This window comes from Motacilla alba, chromosome 21 (genome assembly GCF_015832195.1).
Source record: "Motacilla alba alba isolate MOTALB_02 chromosome 21, Motacilla_alba_V1.0_pri, whole genome shotgun sequence".
Classification (NCBI taxonomy): Eukaryota; Metazoa; Chordata; class Aves; order Passeriformes; family Motacillidae; genus Motacilla; species Motacilla alba.
This window is the reverse complement of record NC_052036.1, coordinates 6466373-6491229: the sequence shown is the minus strand read 5'-3', so window position 1 is coordinate 6491229 and position 24857 is coordinate 6466373. Positions and strand designations below refer to the sequence as shown.

At 55.9% G+C, this 24857-nt stretch overlaps 1 protein-coding gene across 1 annotated transcript in view; it reads right to left on the bottom strand.

Annotated features, from left to right (window-relative positions):
• The window catches only part of IGSF21 (immunoglobin superfamily member 21), a 38639-nt gene extending 14581 nt beyond the window's left edge, over nt 1-24058 (bottom strand). Inside the window, exons 1-2 of the mRNA XM_038159979.1 lie at nt 23712-24058; nt 3086-3198 (exon numbers count right to left, since the gene is read on the bottom strand). Of these exons, the coding sequence (XP_038015907.1) occupies nt 3086-3198; nt 23712-23775 (177 nt within the window). The 5' untranslated portion in view covers nt 23776-24058. The remainder of the gene's footprint in view (nt 1-3085; nt 3199-23711) is intronic.
• Between the last annotated feature and the right edge of the window lie 799 nt (nt 24059-24857).

Here is a 24857-nt window from a genome sequence, read left to right as displayed (position 1 = left end):
CACCAATCCGGGATCTGGCGCAATCCTGGAGATGCCAGCACCAGGACCCAGGAGCAGCTCCGGGTGTTCCCGGCCTCATTCCGAGCAAATTCTGCCACCCCCACCCCCTGCCAAGGCTTTTTTTGGGAGCTCTCCAGGTGCAGATCCGTGTTCGCACCTGTTCCCGGGAACATCACACCTTGCGGAGGTGTTGGGATTGTTGGATGTTAATTAACGCCTCCGCCTGCAGGATGTGCTCCTGTTTATTCTTGGAAAAATTCCCTTTGCTCGTCCCAGGAATGCTGAAACCGGCGGCGTTGCAGCAGCTGAGGGGTTTCCCAGCGGGAGGAAAAGGTTGTCCCTGTCTGTCCCTCATCCCTGGGGAATCCAGGGGAATTGCTGGAATTGCGGGTGCTGGTTGCAGTCTGGGGTTTCTCCATGGATTTTCACCCACGGGATGAGGCTCCTCAGCCTCGGAGCGCACAGATCCCAATGGGATCACCCACCCGGGAGTTGTGGATCCATCCCAGGGGTTATAGATGTGTCCAGTGGGTTACGGATCCATCCCAGGGGTTACGGATCCATCCCAGGGTTACAGATCCATCCCAGGGGTTATGGATCCATCCCAGGATTATGGATCCATCCTGTGGGTTACGGATCCATCCCAGGTGTTATAGATGTATCCAGTGGGTTATGGATCCATCCCATGGGTTATGGATCCATCCCAGGGTTACAGATCCATCCCAGGGTTATGGATCCATCCCAGGGTTACAGATCCATCCCAGGGGTTATGGATCTATCCCATGGGTTATGGATCCATCCCAGGGGTTACAGACCCATCCTACAGGTTACGGATCCATCCCAGGGTTGCGGATCCATCCCAGGGTTACAGATCCATCCCAGGGTTATGGATCCATCCCAGGGTTACAGATCCATCCCAGGGTTATGGATCCATCCCAGGAGTTACGGATCCATCCCATGGGTTACGGATCCATCCCAGGGGTTCTGGATCCAGGGAGTATTCCCAACTCCACTCCCCACCAAAGCGCTGCCATTGACTTTTCCTCCTCTCTCCCCCTTCTCCCTGCCCCTTCCCGCCCCTGGAGCAGCTCAGATCCCTCAGACTCCCGGCGCTCCCTCTGCTCCCTGTCCAATAAATCACGGGAACGAGGAGCCGGGCGTGACCCCAATCCAGCGCTCCGGTGCCACATTCCCATGATTTACGGGTGGAATAAACAGAACCCCAGCTCCAGGAGCTCCGCCCCGGCTCTCCCGGATCCATCCATCACCTCCAACACCCTGGAGCTGCCACGGGAGCTTTGGGAAGCTGCAAAAGTCCAGGAGAGAGGCAGGACAGGGAGAAAAACCAGAAAAAAACCTTAAAATCAGGAAGGACTTGAGCAAATCCTGAGATGTTCCACAAAACACCCAACTTCCCAAACCCAGGAAGCTCCCTGGGAAAGGAGTGAGAGGGAAGGAGGGGTAAAAACCCCTGGAAGAAAGGGGGGATTTGTGGGGATAAAAATCCAAGCTGGGATATTTCTGCCCATCCCTTTCCCTCCGAGGTTTCTCGGAGCATCGTTTGCTCCGGAGCAGCAGCCGCTCCCACATCCCTCCTCTCCTCGCAGGGGGGATTATGCAAATCCAGCTCCCGGGAAAGTGGGTTAATCCAATATTACCCAGTGGAAAAGGGAAGGAAAAACCTGGTGGAGACGGCGGAGCCAGCAGGAAAACATTCCTCCCCGAAAATGGGGGGAGATGGAGCCAATTCCAAGCTGGAATTTTGGATTCAGGGCAGGTTTGGGGTTCTGTTCCCTGCCTGTCCAGCCTTTAGGGGTCCATCCATAAATAATTACAGGAAAATCCATCTCGGATTCCATGGGGATGTTCCTGTGCACACACCACATTCCAGCAGACGGATTTGCTCCCGTCCTTTCCCTATTCAGAAACCTGGGAATGGTGGAGAGCAATAGGGAAGGGCAGCTCCTTGTTGAACAGGACGGGAAATCCAAGGGAAAATATTCCCAGCTGCTGCATCTGATGCCACCGGCACCAATCACCTTCGCTTTGGCTCCTCCAGGAGTTTTCCCTGGAAAATGCCAGGTTTCCTTGGATAAAACCATTTGTGGTTGGCAGCTTCTCCCTGGAGAAAGCTCAGGATTGGTGAACCTGAGGCTGGATCGAGGCTTGGGAATGATGATCCAGGGGCAGCTCCAGCCTCCAGATCCTTCCTTTCCCAAAGTAAACCAGGCTCCAAATCCCCCCTTTCCCAAAGAAAACCAACATCCAAATCCTTCTTTTCCCAAATAAAATCACTCTCAAAATTCCTCTTTCCCAAAAAACCCCAACATTCAAATGCCCTTTTCCCAAATAAAACTGGCTCCCAAATTCACCATTCCCAAATTAAACCAACATCAAAATCCTTCCTTTCCCAAATAAAGCCAGGCTCCAAATTCCCCCCTTTCCCAAATAAAGCCAGGTTCCAAATTCCCCCCTTTCCCAAATAAAGCCAGGTTCCAAATTTCCCCCTTTCCCAAATAAAACCGGAGCTTCCCTCCTGCTCAACATCCCAAATTCCCAAATATTTTGGGAACAGGGAGAGACTGTTGTTTGTTTTTTGGTTTTTTTAAACTCTACATGAAGAACCCCAAACTTCTCCCCAAACCCCAGATATCCCAAATTTTCCCCATTCCTCCCTTTTCCCCATCATATTCCACCCTCCAAGCTCTTGGCAGAGCGTTCCCAACCTCAGCTCCAACCTCCAAATCCCAACCCCGTCCCGAGCCATCCCTGAACCCACCTGGCAGCCACTCCAAAAAGGAAAAAAAGGAGGAGAGCTCCACGTGGAGCCCAAATCCAATGATGATCCCAAATCCCGATGATCCCAAACCCTGATGACCCCACATCCACCCCGCATCCCTCCCGGCCTCGTTTTCCCAGGCCAGCCCAGCTGCCTCCCTCCTCCTCCTCCTCCCAGGAATTGGTATTCCCGTCACCCCGAGCTCCGTCTGCTTCTCCTGCCTCATCCAGCCCCGACCTTCTGTTCCCGAGGCGCGGAGCGGCCGGCCCGGCTCCGCATTCCCATTCCCGAGGCGTCGGAGCTCACCCGGTACCAGACGATCTCCCGCATTTTCCCGTCGGTTTTGAAGTTGCATTTCAGGGTCACGGCGTCTCCTACCACCACCGGGGGCAGGGGCTCGATGCTGACGGTCAGATATCCTGCAAAAGTGGGGAAAAGCCGGCAGGGAATGAGAGCTGAGCGCCAGGGAAGCGTGGAATTGCTGTTTTCCAGGAATTTTGTGGACTAATGGCACTGCTGGATGCCAGGGAAAGCCCTGACTCCTCACAGGGATGGATTTGGGCTGCCCTCAGTGATCCCAAAAAAGCCAAAATTGAAGGAAATCCTTCCTGAGTTTGGGAAAATCCCAGCGGCCACCATTCCCACTGCAAATTCCCGTCCTTCCTATGGCTCTGCCCTGGGCTCCATCGCCTCTCTCCATTCCCTGCCCTGTGCTTGCACAAAACTTCCCAAATCCCTCATTCCCGGGGGGAATTCCCCAACAGCTTCCCCTGAGTATGCACAGCCCCCACCCGGGGGTTTTCCAGCTCATCCCCATCTCCCCACAGCCGGATTCTGGATCCATCCTCGACCCAGAGGGAAAATCGGAGCCCGGACAGCTCCATCCGTCCCTTTTCCCCCTCTTCCCCCTCGATTTGTCGGGAAATCGGGAGCAGTGAGCAGCCGGGGGGCAGCAGGGGCGGGAATTGCATTCCTGGTTTATTTTCCTGCCTTTCCTGAGGCTGTTGGGAATGGATGGATTGAGACCCTCGCAAACCCTCGGCATCCTTCCCTGTTTGATACCGGGACATCCCAAAAAAAACCCCACCCCCACCCCAAATTCCCTTTTTCAGAATCTCTCCTCGCTCCAGGTGGGAAAAGAACCGAGCAAAAGTCCGGGAAACAGGAGCAGGTTTGGAAAGGGGCTGGAAACCACGGATTCCTTTGTGGAAGATGCCCTGGGAGGGCAGAAGGTGAATTCCCTGGATTTTTTGTGCCTCCCAGGCGGTGATCCTGAGGCTCGGCATTCCTTGTAAAACGTCTTGGAGGTGTTTGTGCCATAAATCCCAGGCACGACCTGCGGGGGAACACGCTCCGGGAACACGTGCCGGCTGCGGCAGCAGGGCAGCGTGGCCTGGAATATTGAACACCGGGAAAAAGCCGGAAAATCCCGTTTTGTGCTGCTTTTGGGGGGCTGCGGGAACAGCTCTGCACAAGGAAATGCGGGGGGGAAGTGGATTTTTGGGACTGTTTGAGGGTAGGGCTGAGGGTTAAATCTCCTTTCAGCCCCAAATGATGCTTGGAATGAGGGAATTTTGGCGTTGCATCCCGGAATCCTGGTTTTCCTGGCTGGGAGCGACCCAAATCCTGGCCATCATTCCCGGTCCGCCTGGGGCCGGCGCCTTTCCAGCCTCTCCCTGCCTGTCCGGGGTTTATTTTTGTTCCTAAAGCGGGGATTAAATCCCTGCGATTGCCAAGGCTGCACGAGGGCCCCTTGGATTCGGGGCCGCGCGGATGGAAAAGGCAGGAGAGAGGAGGAGGAGGAGGGAGGGAGGAAGGGCAGCCGAGGTCTCTCCGGCTGCCCCGATTCCCCTCGCTCGGCTTTTGACATTTCCGAACGCCGGGATGAGCAACAGGCGCGGAAAAGCGGCGGGCAGGGGGATGAGCGAATCCTTGGCAGCGCGGCAGGATCCGCCCCAAGGAATTCGGGATGGAGCCTCCGTGCGTGCGGAAGAGTTCTGCCTTTCCACGGAGCCCCCGGGTGGGATCGCAGCTCCCGCCTTTCCACGGAGCCCCCGGGTGGGATCGCAGCTCCCGCCTGCCCCCGGATCAGCCGGAGATTAAAGGGAGCCGGGGAGGAACTGGCAAAGCTGGAGCAAAGATTGGATTTTCCCTCCTGTCCGTGGGATGTGGGGATCCAGGAGCTCCCAGTGCGGCATTTCCGGATGGTTTCCATCCCTCTTCCCACATTATTCCCTTCCAGACCCCTGCACTTCCATGCCAAACCATCCCCATCGCAGTCCAGAGGACAGAATGGATTTCCCCCCAGTCCATGGGATCCAGGAATTCCCAGCTCAGCGTTTCCGGATGGTTTCCACCCCTCTTCCCATGTTATTCCCTTCCAGAAATGTGCACTTCCATGGGAAAGGGATCAATCCCCATCCCAGTCCAGCCAAGGCTTTTGGTGGTGTTTGGACTTCTCCCTGATTTTTGGTGGATTTTTAAAGTAAAAAACCAAGTTTGGGATGGCCGCAGCCACTCCCGTGCAACAAATCCACCCATCCAGGCATTTTTCCGAGGAAATCCCCCCGCCCTAAACCCATCCCTGACTTGCATCTTCTGGGTGGCCAAAAAAAACCCCCAAAATTGGAATTTTTCCCCTCTCTGCTTCCTCCATGTGCTGGAAAACCACTCAGACCTGGCATTGGGAGCGGCTTCCACCCATATTCCTGGGAATTCTGGCTTGGCTGGGCCTTCAATCCAGACATTTGGTCCCTAAAAACACCAGGGTGGAACCACAGGATGCTCCCGAGCTTCTCCTGCATGGAAGCTCTGGAGCTCCAGGATTTATTGCTCTGGCGCTGTGGCATCAGGATCCCACGGAGAGCTGATTCCAGAGCCCTGGCTGGGCCTGCCAGAGGTGGGAAGGGGAAAATTCAAACGCTCCAAGAGCGCCCTTGCCCAGATCCAGAGCAAAACCAGCCCAGAAGTTGTGGAAAAGAAAGAGAGGAGGGAGAGGGAAACAGATGCCGAGTCCCCACAGGAGCCGGCCAAGGATGCCTGCAGGGGAGGGGGAAAAGAGGGAAAACAAAGGAAAATAAAGCAGGAATCCAGATGGAGCCGTCCAGACCCCGCTGCTTGGCTGTGGCTGACGTGCGAATCCCATCCCTCATCCTCCCCTTCCCTTCGCCTCCCGACAGGGAACAACTGCCAGGTGCCAGCGCTGCTCCCGAGCCTCCCTCGGCTCCCTTTTTTTGGGATCTACTGCGGAGAACAAAGCGGCTGTGACGGGAACGGCTGGGTGGGAAGAACTCTTCCAAAAGGAAGAGCCCATCCCGAATTTCTGTCATCCCTCACATTATCAGCATCCCTTTATCAGCATCCCCTCCTCAGCCTCGCTCTGCTTCCCCTTTGCTCTTTTCAATCCGAGATTTTCCAGAGAATGCCGGGCCGGGCCTCCCCCGGATCGGATTCAGCCCTCTGGAAATCCATCCCTCTGATTAGATGGCAGCCCTGGGGAGGAGAGGATATTTTTGCTGGCAATCGCTGGGAATTCTGGCACCGTCCAGTTTAAGGGGGATTAAAAAAAAAGGGAAAAGGGAAGGAGGGGGAGGAGAGGGGGAAGGGAGGGATAAAGGAAATGTCCTTTGAAATCGGGAGTGACGCGTTCGTAAAGGAGAGCATCGGAACAAGCTCGGTGCTTCCAATTACAAAAGAGCTCCCAGGGATGAGGCAGGAATTGCTCCAGCCCTGGAAGTGCGGGATGCTGGATAAAAACCCCGTTTCCAGCCCTTTCCAGCATTCCGTGGGGATTTCTGCCCACAGCGCAGCCGGACATTCCATGGGAATGGGCAGGGGTGAAGCACAAGCGGCTGGAATCCCTCCGAGGTTCCTGGGGAGGAGGCGAGGGAAGGGATGGAATGGGGTGGGACTGTCCCAGGGAAAGGCCTGGGAGCCATGGAGCCTTCCAAGGAATCCCAGCACCACAGGGAGCCCCTTCCACACCTTCCCCGGGCACCTGATTCCTTCCATCCCACATGGAAATCCAAGATTTATTTATGGAGATCACCCAGTGCTCCCATTCCTGGATTTTTCATATCCCAGTGCTTCCCAAAAATCTCAAACCAATGGAATTCTGGAACTGGATTGGAAGGGACCTGGGCAGGGACTCCTCCCACTATCCCAGGTTGCTCCAAGCCCTGTCCAAGCTTGAACAAATCCCGGGATGGGGCAGCCCCAGCTGAGGATGGATTTTCCCCCTTTCCGTGTCCCCAAAGTCCAACCTGTCCCCATCCCTTTAGGAACAGTCCTTGGAAGCAGCAGTGCATCTGAGCGGAACGGGAGCTCGGGATGGAGCCAGAGGAGGGGATTCTTGGGATCCAGCAGCTCCATCCCCCTCTGGAATGGCCCCAGCATCCTCGGGGAGCCAATGACAACACAAACACTTCATCATTTTAATTAGCCAGTGATTAATGGGGCTTATCCATAATTCCCTCCTATTCCTCCACCCCCCTTTTCCAAGGGCTGGGCTGGGATGGGAAAACCAGGAGGGAACAGGAAAACAGACCCCAGCACTCCCCAAACCAGCAGATACCCCACAATTCCCAGGATTTAAGGAGAGCAGGAGACGCTTTGCCTCTTTAGGTGGGATCTAAAGGGATGCAAACCCCCCTGGAAAAATCTGGGAGTACTTCTGCAAATTCCTGACCGCAGAATGTCCACGGCCGTGGCGCATCCGGGGATGGAAACCCCGGATCCTCAAGAACCAAACGCGCCCTGACTGGCGGCACTTTGCAACATCTTGTCCATGAAAAATTCAGCAGCTCCAGTTGTTCCTGGGAACGCAGCAAATTCCTTCCCGCTCCCTTCCCGGCTCCGGCCATGCCTTATTTATGACATTCCAGGACAATTTACAGTCGGAATATGATGCTGCCTCTCATTGTTAACCTGGGAGAGCTCCAAGGGCGAAGAATTCCCAGCTGGCCCCATCCACAGAGGTGGAATTTTGCTGAATCCGGAGCTTTCCTCCTGGAAAGCTGCGGCAGGATTTTATTTCTCATTTAAACGGGAATAAGCGTCTGGCACGGGTTTAACACCAGCCAGGGAATGGGACATGACAGCCACAGTCGGCGCCACGCTTCCAAGGAAAATGGGCCTTTGGGAAGTGGGAAAAATGGATTGGGGAAGCCTTGTGTTAAGTTTTCCTTGGATATTCAGCTTTGCTTCCCAAAAATCCACCAGCTCAGCGCCAGCAGGGATAAACCTCACAGTCCTTCCACGGCCTTCCCAAAAGTCATCCTAGCTTTTGGAAAACGGGCGTATTCCCTAAAATAAACCCGGGAAAGTTGGCGTCACCCCCAGGACAGGAGGAGCCCGGCTGGCAGGGAGCGAATGGCATTAATCCCGGGAAAATGGGATATTAACGGGCCGAGCAGACAATTAAGAGCCAGTAATTAAAATTCCTCTTTCCTCACAAACATCTCATTAGGCGCCGCTTCCCTCCCTCATTTCCATAAGTGGGAGGGAACGATTCCGCAGCTGGATCTGGAATTATTCCTTAGGCGGGGCTGCTGGACCCAACCAGCTCCTTAATTTTTGGGGATCAGGAGAAAATGTATGGAATGAGCAGGGCGATGTCCAGCCCATGCTTTGGGTCCATTTTTCTCCAATTAGTGGGATGCAGAACCTGCCAGGTCCCATGGATGTGTCCCGAGCCTCTTTGTGATGGAATCAATGGTTTGGATCAATCCTTTGGATCAATCCATGGATTGAGCACGGCCCCTTCGGCCTTCCAGCCCCTTTCAAATGAAGTTGAAGTGAGGGAACCACTTCAAGCCGGGCTCCGGGGGCCATTTCCTGTCACGTTCTGTGGGCAAACCTTGTGGGAATTACGGAATGATGGAATTTTATGGATCCATTCGGCCCGGAGAAGCTGAGGCTGCTCCATCCCTGGAAGTGTCCAAGGCCTGGTTGGGCTTGGAGCAACCTGGGATAGGGGAAGGTGTCCCTGTCCATGGCAAGGACTGGGATGGGATTTAAGGTCCCTCCAATCCAACCCATTCCATGATTCCCCGTTTTTATAAAATACGGATAAAACCATCCCCCAAATCTCAGTTTCCAAGGATTTCAAAATCTAAATTCCATCGAGATGGAATTTTTAACCACTGTACAGCTTCCCTTTTTCCCTTAAACCCCAGACTCCTCCTAAGCAAAATATCTCAAAGAAAAGATATCCCAAAATATCCCAGTCCAAAGGCAAAGGATGAATTCCTGATTTGCTCCATGCTGTGATTCCCGGTGCCCTTGTGTCCATGGGAAGCATCTCCAACACCACCTGAGGGCTTCCCAAGGATTGATGTTGATGGATCTTCAGGAAAAATCCATTTTTGGGTTGGTTTTCTCCTCACGATGAGCTCTGGAGTCGCTTTTATGTTCTGGAGGGGTGGGATTGGCTCCCATCAGCTCCGAGATTCCAATGGCTCCAGAGGCAGCAGAAAAATGAGGAATGAGATCCAAATGGATCCTGCTGAGCTAAAAACATTCCGAACATCCCAGCTCCATGAGGTTTTCATCCCCATCAGCACAGCCTCAGCACAGTAAAGGATTTCAGATGGAAGGGGAGAGTTTGGGCACTTTGGGAGCAGAAAGGCCACAGGAAATTTGGGATTTGGGAGCCTCCTGGTGGTGCCGTGTCCCATCTCTCCAATTCCAATCTCCGTCCTCTTTCCATCTCCTCCTTCCCACATTTCCACTTTTCCCTGTCCAGTTTCCTTCCCACAACGACTCAAGTCCAGCTCCATGCCCAGTAAATCCCAGGAAAACCCCAGCGTCTTCCACCTTTGCCACGCGCCTCCGACAAACAAATCCGGGTGGGATTGAGCCATCGGAATCAGCTCCGTGGCTTGGGCACGGGCTGGAATAAATCCTCGAATGTCTTCATCCGGCTTTTCCCAAGCTCCTCGGAGCTGTTCCGGCTCATTGGAGCACGGGATGAGGGAGCCCGTTCCTGGCTTGGCTTCGGCTCGCGGCGTCGATTTCGTGCTTGTTCGACATCTCCGGCACAAATCCACAGGGAATGCGGCGTTCCAGGAAAAAGATGGATGTTTGGAGGGAAAACCGTGACGGCTTTGGCTGGAAAGAGACCAGCTACAAACCCCCAGAATGGCTTTGGAATCATCGTTTGGGTGGTAAGGGGGTCCCTCATCCCAAAAATCCAGGGATTTCCAGGAGCTCAGAGATGAAATTCCATGGTGGCTCTAAGGGCTGCATCCCGCCCTTCCCAGGAGATAAATCCAGTGGCTACAAAACCGGGAATGCTGGAAAAGTGAAGATTTCAGGATGAACGCAGGAAAAGCATGGTTGGAGGGAAGCGACAGCCACCAGAAAATCAGGGTCACGTGGATTTGGGAAGTATGTCCCTGGGACAGATGGAACAAAACCAGGGATGCTGGAAAAGTGAGGGTTTGGGGGTGAACAGCAAGTACTGGAGGGAAGCAACATCCTTTGGAAAGCCAGGATCTGTCAGATTTGGGAAGTATTTCCCTGGGATGGATGGGAATTATCTTCTGTTTGGGACAAAATCCCAACACCCTCAAAACTGAACCCCCCTGGAAGAGAATCTCTCTCCATGAAAACACACAAAGAAGGATCCAAGACCCTCCCAAGGCTTAGGAAACCCCTCCCAGTCCCAAAACTCCTTAAATCAACTCCGTCATGGCGCAGCCGGAGCAGAAAAGATGGATTTTCCTGGCCCACGCCGCTTATCAGCGGGAATGTGGTGGCTGCATTGATATTCCCTGTGATTTATGGGATTTTATCCCCCTGCCCGCACAGCCTGGGAATGCAGGGCCGTAAATCACACATGGAATATTTATCTCCCGATGGGAAGGATGTTTAGGAGCATTTACCAAAGCGCTGGGAAGTTTTATTTATAACTTTTCCCCCTCTTTCCACTTCCAATGTTTCCATAAAATCCCTCGGCCTCCCGGCGGTGCTGGAGAGGGGAATATTTTATCTCTACATCTTATTCTCCACAACCCACTGATATTCCCATAAAATGAAACGCTGGACGTCCCACTGGAGCTCCCACAGCTGCTCAAAGCGGCAGCTTGGGATGAGTCGTTGGGATTTTGGGAAGAGCACGGGATGGGTGGTCGGCTTTGGATTTCGGGAAGAGCTTGGAAGAGGTTCTGGGGTTGGAATTTCAGGAAGAACTCGGGAGGGGTTGCTGGGTTGGGATTTTGGGAAAAGCTCCTGGTGGACCTTTGGGTTGGGGTTTTTGGAAGAACTTGGGATGGGTCATTGGGCTGGGATTTTGGGAAGAGCTCCTGGGTTGTTGGATCAGGATTTTGGGGAACAGCCGGACGTTTGTCATCATTCCGCTCTCATTTCTCCTGTTCCATTAACCCCTTTTCCTCATTATCTAAGGATTTTTCCAGATTTTTCATTTTGTTTGGATCATTTTGGGCGCTTTCAGAATCCAAATTGATGCCTCATCCTGGGAAAGCTGGGAAGGTGAATCCAGCAGAGCCAAATTCCCTCAAAAATCGGCACCATCCCTAATTTGGAGTGATGGCTCCGTGGGCACCTCGTGGCCTCTTCCCAGATGTTGGAACAGCTGCCGGAACCAAAATGAAGCCAAAAATTCCACGGGGCCAGGCTGGGTCTGAGACGCCTCGTTTGATAAATGGAGATCGTGGCCCTCATTTGCATCTATGCAAATATGCAAATCAGGGTTGATTCCCATCTGCCAATCAATTCCCCCCAAGTTAATTAAAGCAGAATCCCCCAGAGCGGTCGCTCCCCAACTTTATTCCCGTTCCGTGGGGTGAAGCCAATGGATTTTGGGCAAACAACACCGGGCAGGTAGGGGGTGCCACCTCTCATCCCAGATTTTCCCTTTTCCCTATAAACAAACCCCGTTCCCGCAGGATTTCCTGCTCGCCCGTGGGTTTCCTCCACATCAACTGGATTTTTCCTCAGTTTTCCACCCGGAAATGCCTCCACCCCCAGGCTGGGCTGCCAGGCAGGAATTCCCTCCTGCTCATGAATCCCAGGAGGGAGTTCCCTCCTCCTTTTTCCAGCAAATCCCAATGATACCTGGGAAGTGTTAAAAAATCCCAATTTTTCCTTCTTTTCCCCCATTTTTTCCAGCTCCCCCCAGCTGCCCCCTGCATCGCTCTCCAATCCATTTCCATGGATTTTCATCTATTCCCAGCAAATCCCGAGCTCACCAGACAGGGATTTTTCCTACAATCCCAATCTTGCCAAGCGGGAGAAACCACCAACCACCAAATCCAATGGAATGCCTTCGGAATGGCTCAACATTCCCTAAAATCCTTCCATCAGAGCATGGTGCCTCTTCAGCACCTGGATTAACCTGGATTAATGCTCCAAGCCGGAATGTCCAGGTGTCCCAGGGCTAAAAATTCCCCCCGCTCCACTTGTCCCTGGTTTTTAATCAAGCAGCTCCACGGGAAACACAGCAGGATCTGATCTCCACGTGCAGATGTGGAATTAATCCCAAATTAATGTGGCAGGAGAAGGAGAGGCCATATCCTAATCCCACACTGAAAAAGATTGGAAACGGGATTTTTCCCCACACCGTAAATTCCGGACTCTCCTTTTCCAGTGGCTCAGCTCTGCATCCCGACAAAGAAGAGATTCCCGCCAGCCGGACGTTCCTGGAGTTTCCCAGGAAGCTGCACCCTCTAAATGCCGCCCCTGGGCACCAGGATTATGGAAAACCTCACCTGGGATAAAGGATTTTATCCCCAGATGGTGTTGCCGCAAAAAATCCATCCCAGGAATGCAATTCCAGAGTAAAAAAAGAGAATTACTGCACCCGGTGCTCCTTTTTGGAGCCCCAAACTGGAGCTGAGGGATTGGAAAATCGGGGAAAAAATCCCAAACCCCTGGCAGAGCTCAGCCGGTGGCTTGGGAGGGATTTGCTGACAGCAGCTGAGGATTTTCCCGCTGTTCCAGCTCCGTTGGGATGGGGATTATGGCACCAGCAGCCAATTCTGGGAAGCCACAGCTCAGGGTGTTAATCCCTGCTGGAGTTAATCCCAGTGGGAACAATTAACAGAGCAGGAAGGAGCCCGGAGATGCTTCCTGTTCCTGGATGTGCTCGAGTCTGGGTTGGAAAAACAACCTATGGAAAATGTCCTTGTCTATCCCAACACAAAGCATCCCAGGGTTCCAGGTCTTTCCATGCCTCAGTTTCCCCACTTGGGAAGGGGAAAGCAAGGTCCTTTCCAGCTCATCCGAGATCCAGGAAAATCCCATCCCGGAGTAACTGCAAGGTGTTATTAGAGATCCCAAAAAAATCCCATCCTGGAATGACAGCAGGGGTTTATTAGAGATCTCAAGACAATTCTGGAATATTTTATTCCAGATATAAGGGGGTTTTAGAGATCCCAGAAAATCCCATCCCACAGTAACAGCAAGGGGATAATTTGAGATCCCAGAAAGTCCTGGAATAACAGCAAGGGGATAATTGGAGATCCCAAAAAATCCCATCCTGGAAGAACAGCAGGGGGTTGTCAGAGGTGCTCCTGCTCCCAAAAATAACCCCAGGAAAGAATTTTCCCACCCAACACTCCCCAGTCCTCCCTAAAGCACCTCTTTTTCCAGCTGTATCAGGAGACCCATGGGCTTGGGATGGGAAAAAGAGGGAAAATCATGAATTCCATTTGGGAATGTTGGTGGGTTTCAGTTTGGAAGACCCCGCTGGGTTTCCCACCAGTCCCAAGCAGGTTTTCCCAAGCCCCGGTGGCCCTGGAGCCGGGGTGACCCTGACCTGGATGATGAATTCCCTGATTTATTTCTCTACTTGCAGGAAATCCAATTATCCCAGATTTCTGGTTGGTGACAAACGAGGAGCCATCGATCCCCCCTCCCTCCCAGCTGTCGGCTCCGGGCGATCTCCGCTCCTTCCATCGATTCCTGCCCAGAGGAACTGGGAAAGGATCATCGTTACTGAAATTTTGGGATTTTTTTCCTTCTGAACTCCTTCTCCAGAGGCACAACCTCAGGCAGAGGAAGAGCAAAAATAAACCCAGTCCATGCAGAAATCCCAGGAGCTACAAAATCCTCTTTGTTTTTGGAATTCCGGGTGTGATGTGCGGCTTTTTCCCAAAAACATGACCTGGAGGGTGCCTGGGGCACCTGGATCTGCCCCAGAGGGTCTCGGCTCAGCTGGGAAACCCTTGGTATTCCCGAAGGAATGTTCTGGAGGTTTTTAGGGAAGGGAGGCAGGCAGGAAGGAAGGAAGGGTTGGATTTTTGGGACAGACTACTCCACACTCTCCATGGAAACAGCCAAAATTCTCACCAGGATTCCCAGCTCTGGAATTTGGCCCTGGTCTGGAGATGCTTCTTCCAGGCACAGGGACAAGGGGTAGCTGCATCCCAATCTCTCCCTCATCCGCTGGGACAGCCGTGATCCCATCCCTCAGGAGCACCATGATCCCATCCCTCAGGAGCACCATGATCCCATCCCTCAGGACAGCCATGATCCCATACCTCGGTAGCACTGTGATCCCATCCCTCAGGACAGCCATGATCCCATCCCTCAGGACAGCCATGATCCCATACCTCGGTAGCACCATGATCCCATCCCTCAGGACAGCCATCATCCCATCCCTCGGGAGCACCATGATCCCATCCCTCAGGATCTCCCTGGCCCAACCTCATCCGGCTCCACCTTTCCCGTCCTCTCCAGCCCCATTCCCTGGACAAAGCAGGATTGTGATCCCTGCTCCCTCTCCTCTGGATTCACACTCCACGATTGATAATCCCTCTGCTCTCCCGGTAATTCCGCATCCCTAATGGCATTAACGGATATCTCTCTCTTCCAGCCCCGATTCCAGGCGCTGATTCCTGACACCTCCCCCTCCCACAGAGAGGAGGTGTGGGGCTCCTCCCGTAATCCCAATCCATCTCCTTGGGGCTGTTCCCTTAATCCCGATCCATCTCCATGGGCTGCTGCCTTCATCCCGATCCATCTCCATGGGCTGCTCCCTTCATCCCGATCCACCCCCGCTCTGCCGGGGAATCACTGCTGATTTACACCTTTCCTTCTCCCAGCACTTCCAGAGCTGTCCCATTATCCATATTTGGCTTTTCCCGCTGAACCCAAAGGCTGATGGAGCGAAATCCCAGCCCTGATTTCTCCTTTAGCTCTGCTCAGGGAATGTTGGTGGTTTTTGGGATCTTTTCCCTCAAATCTGACATTCCAGGGGTTCTCCCACCCCTGAGATGGAGCAAAGCTGGAAAATCGGGAAAATATTTTTTCATGGCTCCACATGGTGTCCATGACTCTCCTTTCCCAAATCCATCCCTATTCCCGCATCCATCCCTATTCCTGCTGCAAAACTCCCATCCCAACGCCCGCCAGGACACAGAGACTCCTCAGGCAAACCACACATTCCCATTTTTCATCCCAAATTTCCCTCCTCTTCCTGAAGACCCCAGCCTGGCCCACCCAGCCAAGCCAAGGACTGGGACTGGGAATAAAAGCGGCAGCCAGACCTTGGAAAAGAGGGACAAAACGCCCGGCAGAGCCTCAGATCCTCTGGATGTGCCGGGAGGCCGAGGCTCCGCGTTAATAAAACATAACCAAGCGTGGGATCATCCAATATTCCTGTAATTCAGTGCTCCCAGGAGGGCGGGAAGAGAGGCCGGGAATGCGGGAGGTTTCCCTGCTCAGCGGGGCGGAGAGGAGTGCCCGGGATGTAAAACAGCTGGAAAAGCCCCCCATTCCCATTCCCATTCCCATTCCCATTCCCATTCCCATTTTCCATGATGGAAGTGCCCTCTGTTCCCAATCCCATTTTCATTCTCCAGGCAGGGAATGCTCTCCATTCCCATTCCCATTCCCATTTTCCAAGCTGGAAGTGCTCTCCATTCCCATTCCCAATGCATTTTCCAGGCTGGAAGTGCACCTCATTCCCATTCCCATTCCCATTCCCATTCCCATTCCCATTCCCATTCCCTCACTCCCCCTGAGATAAAATCAATCCTTTCAGCCAAAAAACTCTGGGATTTATTTTCACCCATTTTTTTTTCTCCCAGCAGGAAGCGCGGAGCAGATTCGGAGTGTGATCCATGCAAACCAAGAGTGGCGGGAGCATCCCGACCATCCCATTGCCCAAACCCTTTCTCTCCCACCACGGAATCTCCCAGATTTACCTGCCCTAAATAAAAACCACCCTGCAAATTCCAGGGAATGGGAAGGTTTAGTTTAGGAAGCGCTTCCTGGAGCTCCTCTTGGCTTCCCAGCCCTGCACTAATTACGGCGGAAATTCGGGAGGAATCCAAATAATCTCCACTCCTCACAAAGCGCTTCCCTACAGAAAAAAAGCTGGAATAATGCAGGGAGATGCAAACAGAACTTCAAAAGGGTCACCAGGAGCTGGCGTTCATGGAAAACATCTCATTATCCAATTCCAAAGGGAAGGACTCTGAGCGGAGCCGGAGCGCTAGAGGCTTTTCCATGCAGAATGGGCTCTCTGGGACCCTTGTTCCTGGTGGGAATTGCATCCTTTGGATCTTTTTTGGAACAGGATCTGCTCATTGCCTGGCGCTTTTCCAGCAGCAGATTCAGCCTCGTATCCCACATGGAAAATCCCACTCCCCATTGAAAATCCCATTCCCCATTGAAAATCCCACTCCCCAATGGATCTGGCCTGTTATCCCGCACGGAAAATCCCACACAGTGGATCTATTTTTATCCATCCATCCATCCATCCATCCATCCATCCATCCATCCATCCATCCATCCCCTACGGAAAATCCCACTCCCCAGCGGCTCCCTGGGAACATTTCGGGCTCGTTGGCCTTTCCCAGCCCCCCAAACCCTCTCAGAGTCGCGGGGTCCTCCTGCAATCCAACATTCCCTGCTTTATTTTTAGGAGGAAAGCCAGGAAAGCAGCCAAATTCCACCCCCGGTTCTCGGGATGCTCCCAGAGCTGCAGAGCGTGGAATGGCAGAGCCCATGTTCCCACGTGGATCCCGTGTTCCCACGTGGATCCCGTGCTCCCACGTGGATCCCGTGCTCCCACACTTTGTGCGGCTCCATCCGCAGGGAACGGGGGCGGGCAGGCCTAAAAAAAGGAGGAAGATTCTCCATGGAGCAGTGGGAGGATCCCAAATCCTGGTCCAGGAATCCAGGCTTGGAATATTCTGAAGCCTTGGAGCCGGAGCTTTGGAATGCTCTCTCCAGAGCGGCAAAGCTGGGCTGGGAATTTCCATCCCATCAAAATCCCTTCCCAGGTAATTCTCATCCAATCCATGGGGATTTTCCAAAGGAAAGACGGGGCCATGGAGAGCTCGGGATGAGGAAGGGGAACATCTCCACAAGAGGCTCACAGGGAGCCCATCCGCTCCCCCTTATCCCAAAATCAGGATGATCCCGAGGATTTTTCTGGAATTTGCTGAGCTGGATTCCCTGTGCCCCTCTCCTGCTGTCCCAGTCCCACCAGGAAGAGCCAGAGATTCCCAGATCCATGCCAGGACATCCCATGGTGACAATCACTGGCCAGAAATGTCCCTTCTGTTACTTCCCTCTTTTCCAGGTCCCAGCTCCAGGAGCAATTCCAACCTTGGGACCAGCCCGGCACAGGCGGCCCCCAAAGCAACGTTCTATCCATAAATCCAGGCTTATCCACGGAATTAATCCCCAAAAAAAAGCATTTCCATGGATTGGAGACCACGAGGAAGCAGATCCCTCATCACCCTTCATCCCACCCATCCCTCTGGTCCCAAACTCCCCTCATGAAGCCTCTCCCTGGATCCAGCCCTTCCCTGGGGCTGCAGATCCTTGGAAAAGGAACAAGGAGGTGGAAAAGCAGGAGCTGCATCCCAAAGGAAGATTCCCAGCTCCTGCTTTCCCTGTCCTGGCCGGATCAGAAGCGGCTCCAGGATTTATCCCCGAGCACAAGGAGATGGAGAGGGGCTTTTAATCCTCTCTGCCCAGAGAATATTGACCAAGGAATTATAGGAATGGGAATTATTCCAGAGTTTTGGGCAGGAGACAAATTCCCTGCCTCCCCTACTCCAAGCGGGATTTTCCAGATGGAGAAGCACCGCAGGAGCCAAAATGTGTGGCCTGGGGGCTGGGAAGGGCCCGGTGGAGCCACATTCCCACCTCCGTTCCCTCCACCAGGAATTGTGGGGTTTCCTGGCCTTTCCCCAATCTCCTCAGAGCTCAATCCCAGCTGGGAGCGGGAACGAGGCACCTGCCCTGATCCAAAGGCTTTGGAGAGCCCCCAGCGCCTAATTTGATAAAACCAACAATTCCAAAGAGGGAACGACAGCCGCAGGTTGTTATCCGTGCCTTTGGAATCCGCCCGCCCTTGGCGTTCCCGCCGGATCCGGGCCCCAGCGCGCTGAAAACAAGCCCGTGATTGACGGGTTATTTTGGGAAAAAAGAGGGGAAAAGTGGGAAGCAGAGAATGGAACGGGAGCGCCAGCCACGGTCTCGGAACGAGCCCGGCAGCGCCGCGCGAGCAAACAAAAGGGCACAGAGAGCAGCTGGATCGGGAAAGATTCCAGCCCTGTCCGTCAGCTGCATCCCTCCCGCCGGGATTTGCCAGCCGGGAATTCGCACGGCTGGAGCTGCCTCCCAAAATTAAGGATCTGGGGGCCCCTTCCCTCGTTTTGCCTCTCGGCGGGGTCTGAGCACAGAGCTGGATGTGGTGTGGCCGGAGTCAAGGATTTGTCTTGGAAAATTGGGGAAAATCCCAAAAAATCCCATCACTGGGAGTTGTGAGGGGATGATGCTGCTTCATCCCCCACGCGTGTTCCAGGTAGGAGTTTGTGCCCATTCCCAGCCATCCAGGGCGAGCTCCCAGCCCCATTCCCAGCTCCCTGCGGAGCTTTGCCCTCGGCAAGCGCTGCCGGAGCCTCGGGAAGATCCTTGGCTCTGCTCAGCTGGATTCCCACTAAAACCCCACTCTTATCCCGAGAGCTTTTCCTCAGCAGATCCCGGAGCACAAGGTGAGAGCTGGTCCAGCATTCCCAAGCCAAGGAATTCCCAGCAGAAAAGAGCATTTTTGTGGGAAAAAGCCATCGCAGGAAACACCTCCATGGGAAGGGGTGGCTGGCGGGATCATCTGGTGCTCCAGGGCCACCCATGGATTTGGGATGCAAGGTCCAGGAAAGGCCTGGAAGTGTTTGGAGAAGCCTCCAGGTTTCCAGACCTGGAAAAGTCCCAGAGTGGCCCACGGGAATCTCCTGAAGTTTAACAAGAGTGGAGCAATCCCAGGATGGATCCAGGCTGGGAGAAGGATCTGGAGCAGGACAATCCCCAGGATGGATCCCGGCTGGGATGAGCACACGGAGCAGCCCTGGGAGAAGGACCTGGAGCGGGGCATGGAATCCTCCCAAGTCTAGGGCTGATCCCAGAGCAGGAAAATGGGGAATTCTGCCGTCTGGAGCAAGGCCAGAGGAGGCTCCAGGATGATCCAAGGAAAGGGTGGGAGAGCTGGGAATGTTCAGCCTGGAGAGGAGAAGCTTTGGGTTGACCCAATTTTGGCCTTCCAGGACCTGAAGGAGCCAACAGAAAAAATGGAAAAGATCTCTTCAGAAGGGCCTGGAGGGACAGGACACAGGGAATGGCTCCGCAATTCCCCTTTCCAGAGGGGAAATTGAGATCAGTCATTGGGAAGGAATTCCTGGCTGTCAGGGAGGTGAGGCCCTGGCCCAGCTTTCCCAGAGAAGCTGTGGCTGCCCCCGGATTCTTGGGAATGTCCAAGGCCAGGCTGGACGGGGCTTGGAGCCACCTGGACAGTGGGATCTGTCCCTGGCCGTGGAATTCCCACCCAAAGCATTCCAGGATTCCAAGGCTGAGCCCATGGATGGAGCTGGGAATATCTGACAGCCTGCACAGGGCAGGGGCTGCTCAGCTCCAGGCTCCCAGCACCTGGATCAGAATTCCTCATCCCGGGCCAGAGGGCACCGACATTCCCAAGCCAAACCCTACAACATTCCTGGGGTTCGGTTTTGGGGGATGCCAATAATCCCAAGGGAATTTGGGCTTGGGGGACTTTGGAAATGCTCTGGGAGCAGCCACAGGAGCTTTTCCAGGCAGAAATAAAGCTGGGAATATCTCCCCATCCCGAAGATTATCCCGATTATGCTGGAAAGGCACAAGGAGAGGGAAGATCCTCGCCGGAGCCGCGGCTTTTTCCTGAGCTCTGGATTGGAAGTGGCGGCTCCAAAACGCAGCTGGTGGGAGGAGGGAAATTGGGCTAATTGGGAAAGGGCAATTAGCACAGCGAGGGGGATTTTCCAAAGGGGCTGCGCGGCCTGGATTTACCTGGAGAGGCTCCGTGGGAACACGGGATTCGTGGAAATGGGAGGGAAAACTTCCAGAAAAGAGCCGGAAGCAGGATTTGATGGGAAAAGGGTGAACAGGAAAGGGCAGCAGGAATGTGGGGTGGATTTTTGGCACCTGCGGGTGAATTAAAGCAGGATTACACCCCTGCTCCTCCTTTTCCCTCATTCCCCCAGGACACAATTTCCACCAAATTCCAAAGAAACACGAGCAGGTGCCTCCCACCACCCTGGGGGAAGACCACGCTGGGTTTTCCCTCCAAAAATGAGGGAAAATCTCCTTTTCCAAGCTGGGAAAGGATCCACCCGGGGGGCTCCCTACAGCTGGCAAAACCCCTGCCAGGAAAACCTCCGGGGGGAATGCGGAGGGGAGAGAATTCCAGGTAAAATCCCAACTGCAAAGGGCTGTTCCCAAGCTGGGTTTTTCAGGAATGTCCCCAAGGACAGCTCCCTGCAAAGCCCAGGAGCTTCAAACACTTGAATTTTCCATTTTTCTTTTTTTCCCCGGCTGGGGTTTGAAAGCAGAAGCCGAAGCAAATCCCACCGGGATAAAGCTGCTGGAAATCTCCGAGACCTCGACACTTTCATCCCTCCCAGGGCGCTAAAACGGCCCCCGACGAGCCCTTTATGGGGCCGTATTTCAGACGGGGCTCAACGAGCCAGCCCTGATCCCAGAACCCACGGATCGGGGGAAAAAGGAGGCTTTTCCAGCTTTTCCAGTGCCTTTTCCAAGCACTCCTCTCCTTTTCCATGGTCCAGCGCTGCCTCCTCCGCGTGGCCTCGTTTTTCCCTCCTGACGGCTCCTTAACCCAGTTAGCCCCGGCCCCCGCGGCTTTTTTTGGCAAAAGGAAGAGGTTGAGCCGGGGACAAAGGGGGAAAAAAGCTGGAAGAGCAGGGGTGATGCTCCCCGAGGGCTGGAAAACACCTCGGGAACGATCCCGGCTGTGCTCGGGGTCACTATAAAGGGCTTTTCCTGAGCGGGTGAGGGATGCAGAGCAGGGCTGGACCCTCCCCAAAAAAAGCTGCCCGCGGATGATTTGTGGGGTGGGAAGTGATTCCAGCGGATTCCTGGGGGATCCTCCGGGATGCGGATGAGGAGGTGGATGAGGGGACAATAAAAGCAGGCAAAATTCCCAAAAAAAGGGGTTTGGGGACACACGGCAGATGTAGGGATGGACAGCGGGGAGGGGGGCCGTGCCCACCTGGACCTTCCCGGGGTCTGGATGCCTTGGATTGCTCTCCAGCCGGGATGGGGAGGGCACGGAGGGGAGGGGAGGGCACGGCGGCTCCAGCCAAGGATGCCGTCAGCCAGGAAAAAGCCATCTGCCCTCGGAAATTCGGGAATGGCGAGCGCTCTGCTCCCCCAGATTCGGGAACAACGCTCTGCCCCACCCCCCCAGATTTCGGGAGCAGCTCAGCCTCCACTGCCCGAGCAAAGGGAGGCGCCCCCAGCCCGGGATCTGGCCGGGATTTGTGGCTGGCTGATGGAAAAACAGAGCTCGGGATGGGATTTTTGGGACAGCTGAGGGGGGGGGGGATCACAGAATTCCGGGGTGGTTCGGGTTGGAATCCCAAAATGAGCACAGGACAGCTTCCATAGGGCAGGAGATGCCGGACACGGCTGATCCTCGGGATGCAGCCAAGTTCCAGTGGGGTTTAGGAGCCAAAATCCAGCTCGTGGGTGCCCAAACCCAAACAATTCCCGACGCCGGATCCATCGCTCCTTTACCCCCAACCCCTCCGGGCTCCCCGAGCTCCTGCAACCCCTTCACAAACCAACTTTGATCCCATTTTTCCCTTCCCAAAAAAACCCCTCACCAACAGAGATTCCCCGCAGCCGCTCTCAGGAAATCAACAGCACGAGAGCAACCGCCCGATCTGCGGCGAGAAAAAAGCAGGAGAGAGGCAGGAAAAATGATCCCTGCGCCAGTGACAGACAGCTGGAGCGCCGGGAAAGCCGGGGGGATGCGTTGTTCCTTGGAAATTGTCTATCCATGACCTTAAAACGGCGGCGGAGGAGAGCGGGGAGGGGAGGGGAGGCAGCCGGGGCTGGGTTTGGCACAAGTTCCCCCCTTTTCCCGAGCAGGTTTTATTCCCGATGCCGGGATCGCGGGATGCTCGGGATGCTCGGGAAGGGGGCTCGGAGCAGCAGCCGCAGCCCGGCAGGACGCGAGCCCCACCGCCAAGGGAAAAGAGGGGTTCAGGGAATTCTTTTCCCGAGCCCGAAGCCCGGCTGGGCTCGGGCTGCGCCGTGCCCGCGGGATGGAGCGGGAGCAGGCGGGGAAGAATCGGCTCCTTTGTGTGGAGCTGGCCCCGCGCAGCCCCGCAGAGCCGCGGCTCCCCCGCCCCGCGCCCTGCAGCGCCCGCCGGCGCTTCCCGGAGAGCACAAAGTCCATTAAAAATAAAAATAAAAATTAAAAAAAAAAAAACCCAACCACCCAAAAAAACCCCACACCAAACCAAAAAAACACCAAACCCAAAAATAACGGGGAGATGCGGAGCAGGCTGCGTTCGTGCCTCCATCTCCCGGCCCCTGGAAAAGCTCCCGCTTCCCGGGGCTCGGGAAGGAGCGGCCACCTGAGACCCCCCGAGCGGGAATTGGGGACAAAGAGAGGGAATTCGCCTCAAATGGAGACGGAATGAAACCCCGCGGGTGGCCCTGTGGGGTGCGAGGAGGGCAAAGTTTCCTCCCCCGGGCGGTTTCCCCTCCGCGGAGCCCCGGCTTTGGGGCTGGCGCGGGGAGTCCCGGGGATTTTGGGAGCTCGGGAGCTGCAATCCCCCAGGACAGCGGGAATTTGGGGGATGCTGCTCCTTGCTTGGGATTTGGGCATCCCAAAGGGGCAGGAGGGGCTGCGACCCCCCAAAAACTGAGCTCGTGGGGGGTCCCCAAAGCACAGCTCCCCCTCCGCGGCTGGAGCAGGGCTGGGATGCGCAGCCGGAGCGGGGGAGCAGTGGGGAAAGGGGACACGGGGTGGCCCCGTGGATGAGACCCCCGGCCCCTCGCACCCCAAAAACGGCGCCCCATGAACGGCTCCACCCCAGCGCCCGGCTCATGGTTCAACAGCAGTGCCCGGGTATGGGGTGCCCCATCAGAGCCCCCCTCGGCAGGGTGTGCCCCAAAAACGGCTCCCACACCAGTACCGGGTATGGGGTGCCCCAATAACAGATCCCACACCAGTACCGGGTATGGGGTGCCCCAATAACAGATCCCACACCGGTACCGGGTATGGGGTGCCCCAATAACAGATCCCACACCAGCTCCCGGGTATGGGGTGCCCCATTAATAACAGATCCCACACCAGCTCCCGGTCACTGGGTGCCCCATTAATGACTCCCACACCAACACCGGGTTATGGGGTGCCCCATTAACACCTCCAGACCTCATCCCCCAGTACCAAACCCCAGTTCCCCACTCCAAACCCGTTCTCCTGTCCGCGGCTGCCCCCCGCCAATCACCCCAAACCCCAGGGCGGGGGCGCCGAGCCCCGAGCCCGACCCGTGCCCGGAGGGGTGCGGGGGTCACCCCATCCTTCCCGCGGCCCCGGGGGGGTCCCTGGGGGTCACCCCATCCCTCCCGCGGCCCCGTCCCTGTCCCCTCGGGGGGTGCCACTCACCCAGCGCCAGGTGCCGCAGGTGCCCGAGCAGGAGCCACAGGGGCAGGGGGCTCATGGCGCGCATGGTGCCCGCGGGGGCGGCTCAGCGGGGCCCCCGCGCCGGGCGGCGGGCGCGCATCGCGCCGGGCACCGGGAGGGGCTCGGCCCGGTCCGGGGGGGGGTCCGAGAGGGGAGTGGGCTCGGCCCGGTCCGGTCCGGTTCGGGAGGGGGCTCGGCTCGGCGCTGCCCCCCCGGCGCAGCAGCTCCGCCGGCGCCGCTGCCGCCCTTAAGCGGATTTGGAGCAGCCGGAGCCGAGCGGGGCTGGAGCGGCCGCCCCCGGCCCCCCCGGGCTGAGCCCGCCCCCGGGCCGGCCCCCGGGAGGGGCTGAGGGGGGCGGGCAGGAGAGCGGGGGGCGGGGAGGGACAGGGGGGAGGGAGGGAGGGAGGGAGGGAGGGGGACTGGGGGGATGGAGCGGGGGGAGTCACGCAGGGATGCGGGGGGATGGATCCAGGGGGGAGTGCGGGGGGATGGACTGGGGGGGAATCCGGGGGGGACACGGGGGATGGATGGGGGAGGGATCGGCGGGGTCGTGCCGGAATGCGGGGGGGATTCACGGAGGGACCGGGGGATGGATCCGGGGGGAATTCGGGGGAGCGGATGGACTGGGGGGGTGCAAGGGGGGATGGACTGAGCGGGATGCAGGGGGACATTCACGGGGGGATCCGGGGGATGGATTGAGGGGGATGCAGGGGGGAGGATGGATTGGGGGGGGGAATTGGGGGGGGATGGACCGAGTGGGGAATTCGGGGGGACGGATTGAGGAGGGAATTCGGGGGATGGATTGAGGGGGGATGCAGGGTGGGATGGATTGAGGGGGGAATTCGGGGGGATGGACTGAGGGGGGAATTCGGGGGGATGGATTGAGGGGGGATGCAGGGGGGATGGATTGAGGAGAGCTGCAGGGGGGGATTCGGGGGGGGTGGTGGGGATGGATTGGGGGAGGGGGGGATGCAGGGATGCATTTGGGGTTCGGGGGATGCTGAGGGCTGGGGGATGGAAGGGGGGGAGGGGTCACGGGGGTGCGGGGGGACAGGAGGGGCACAGGACGGGATGGGGGAGGGGCAGTGACAGGAGGGGGGACACGGTGGGGCGAGGGTGACAGGGATG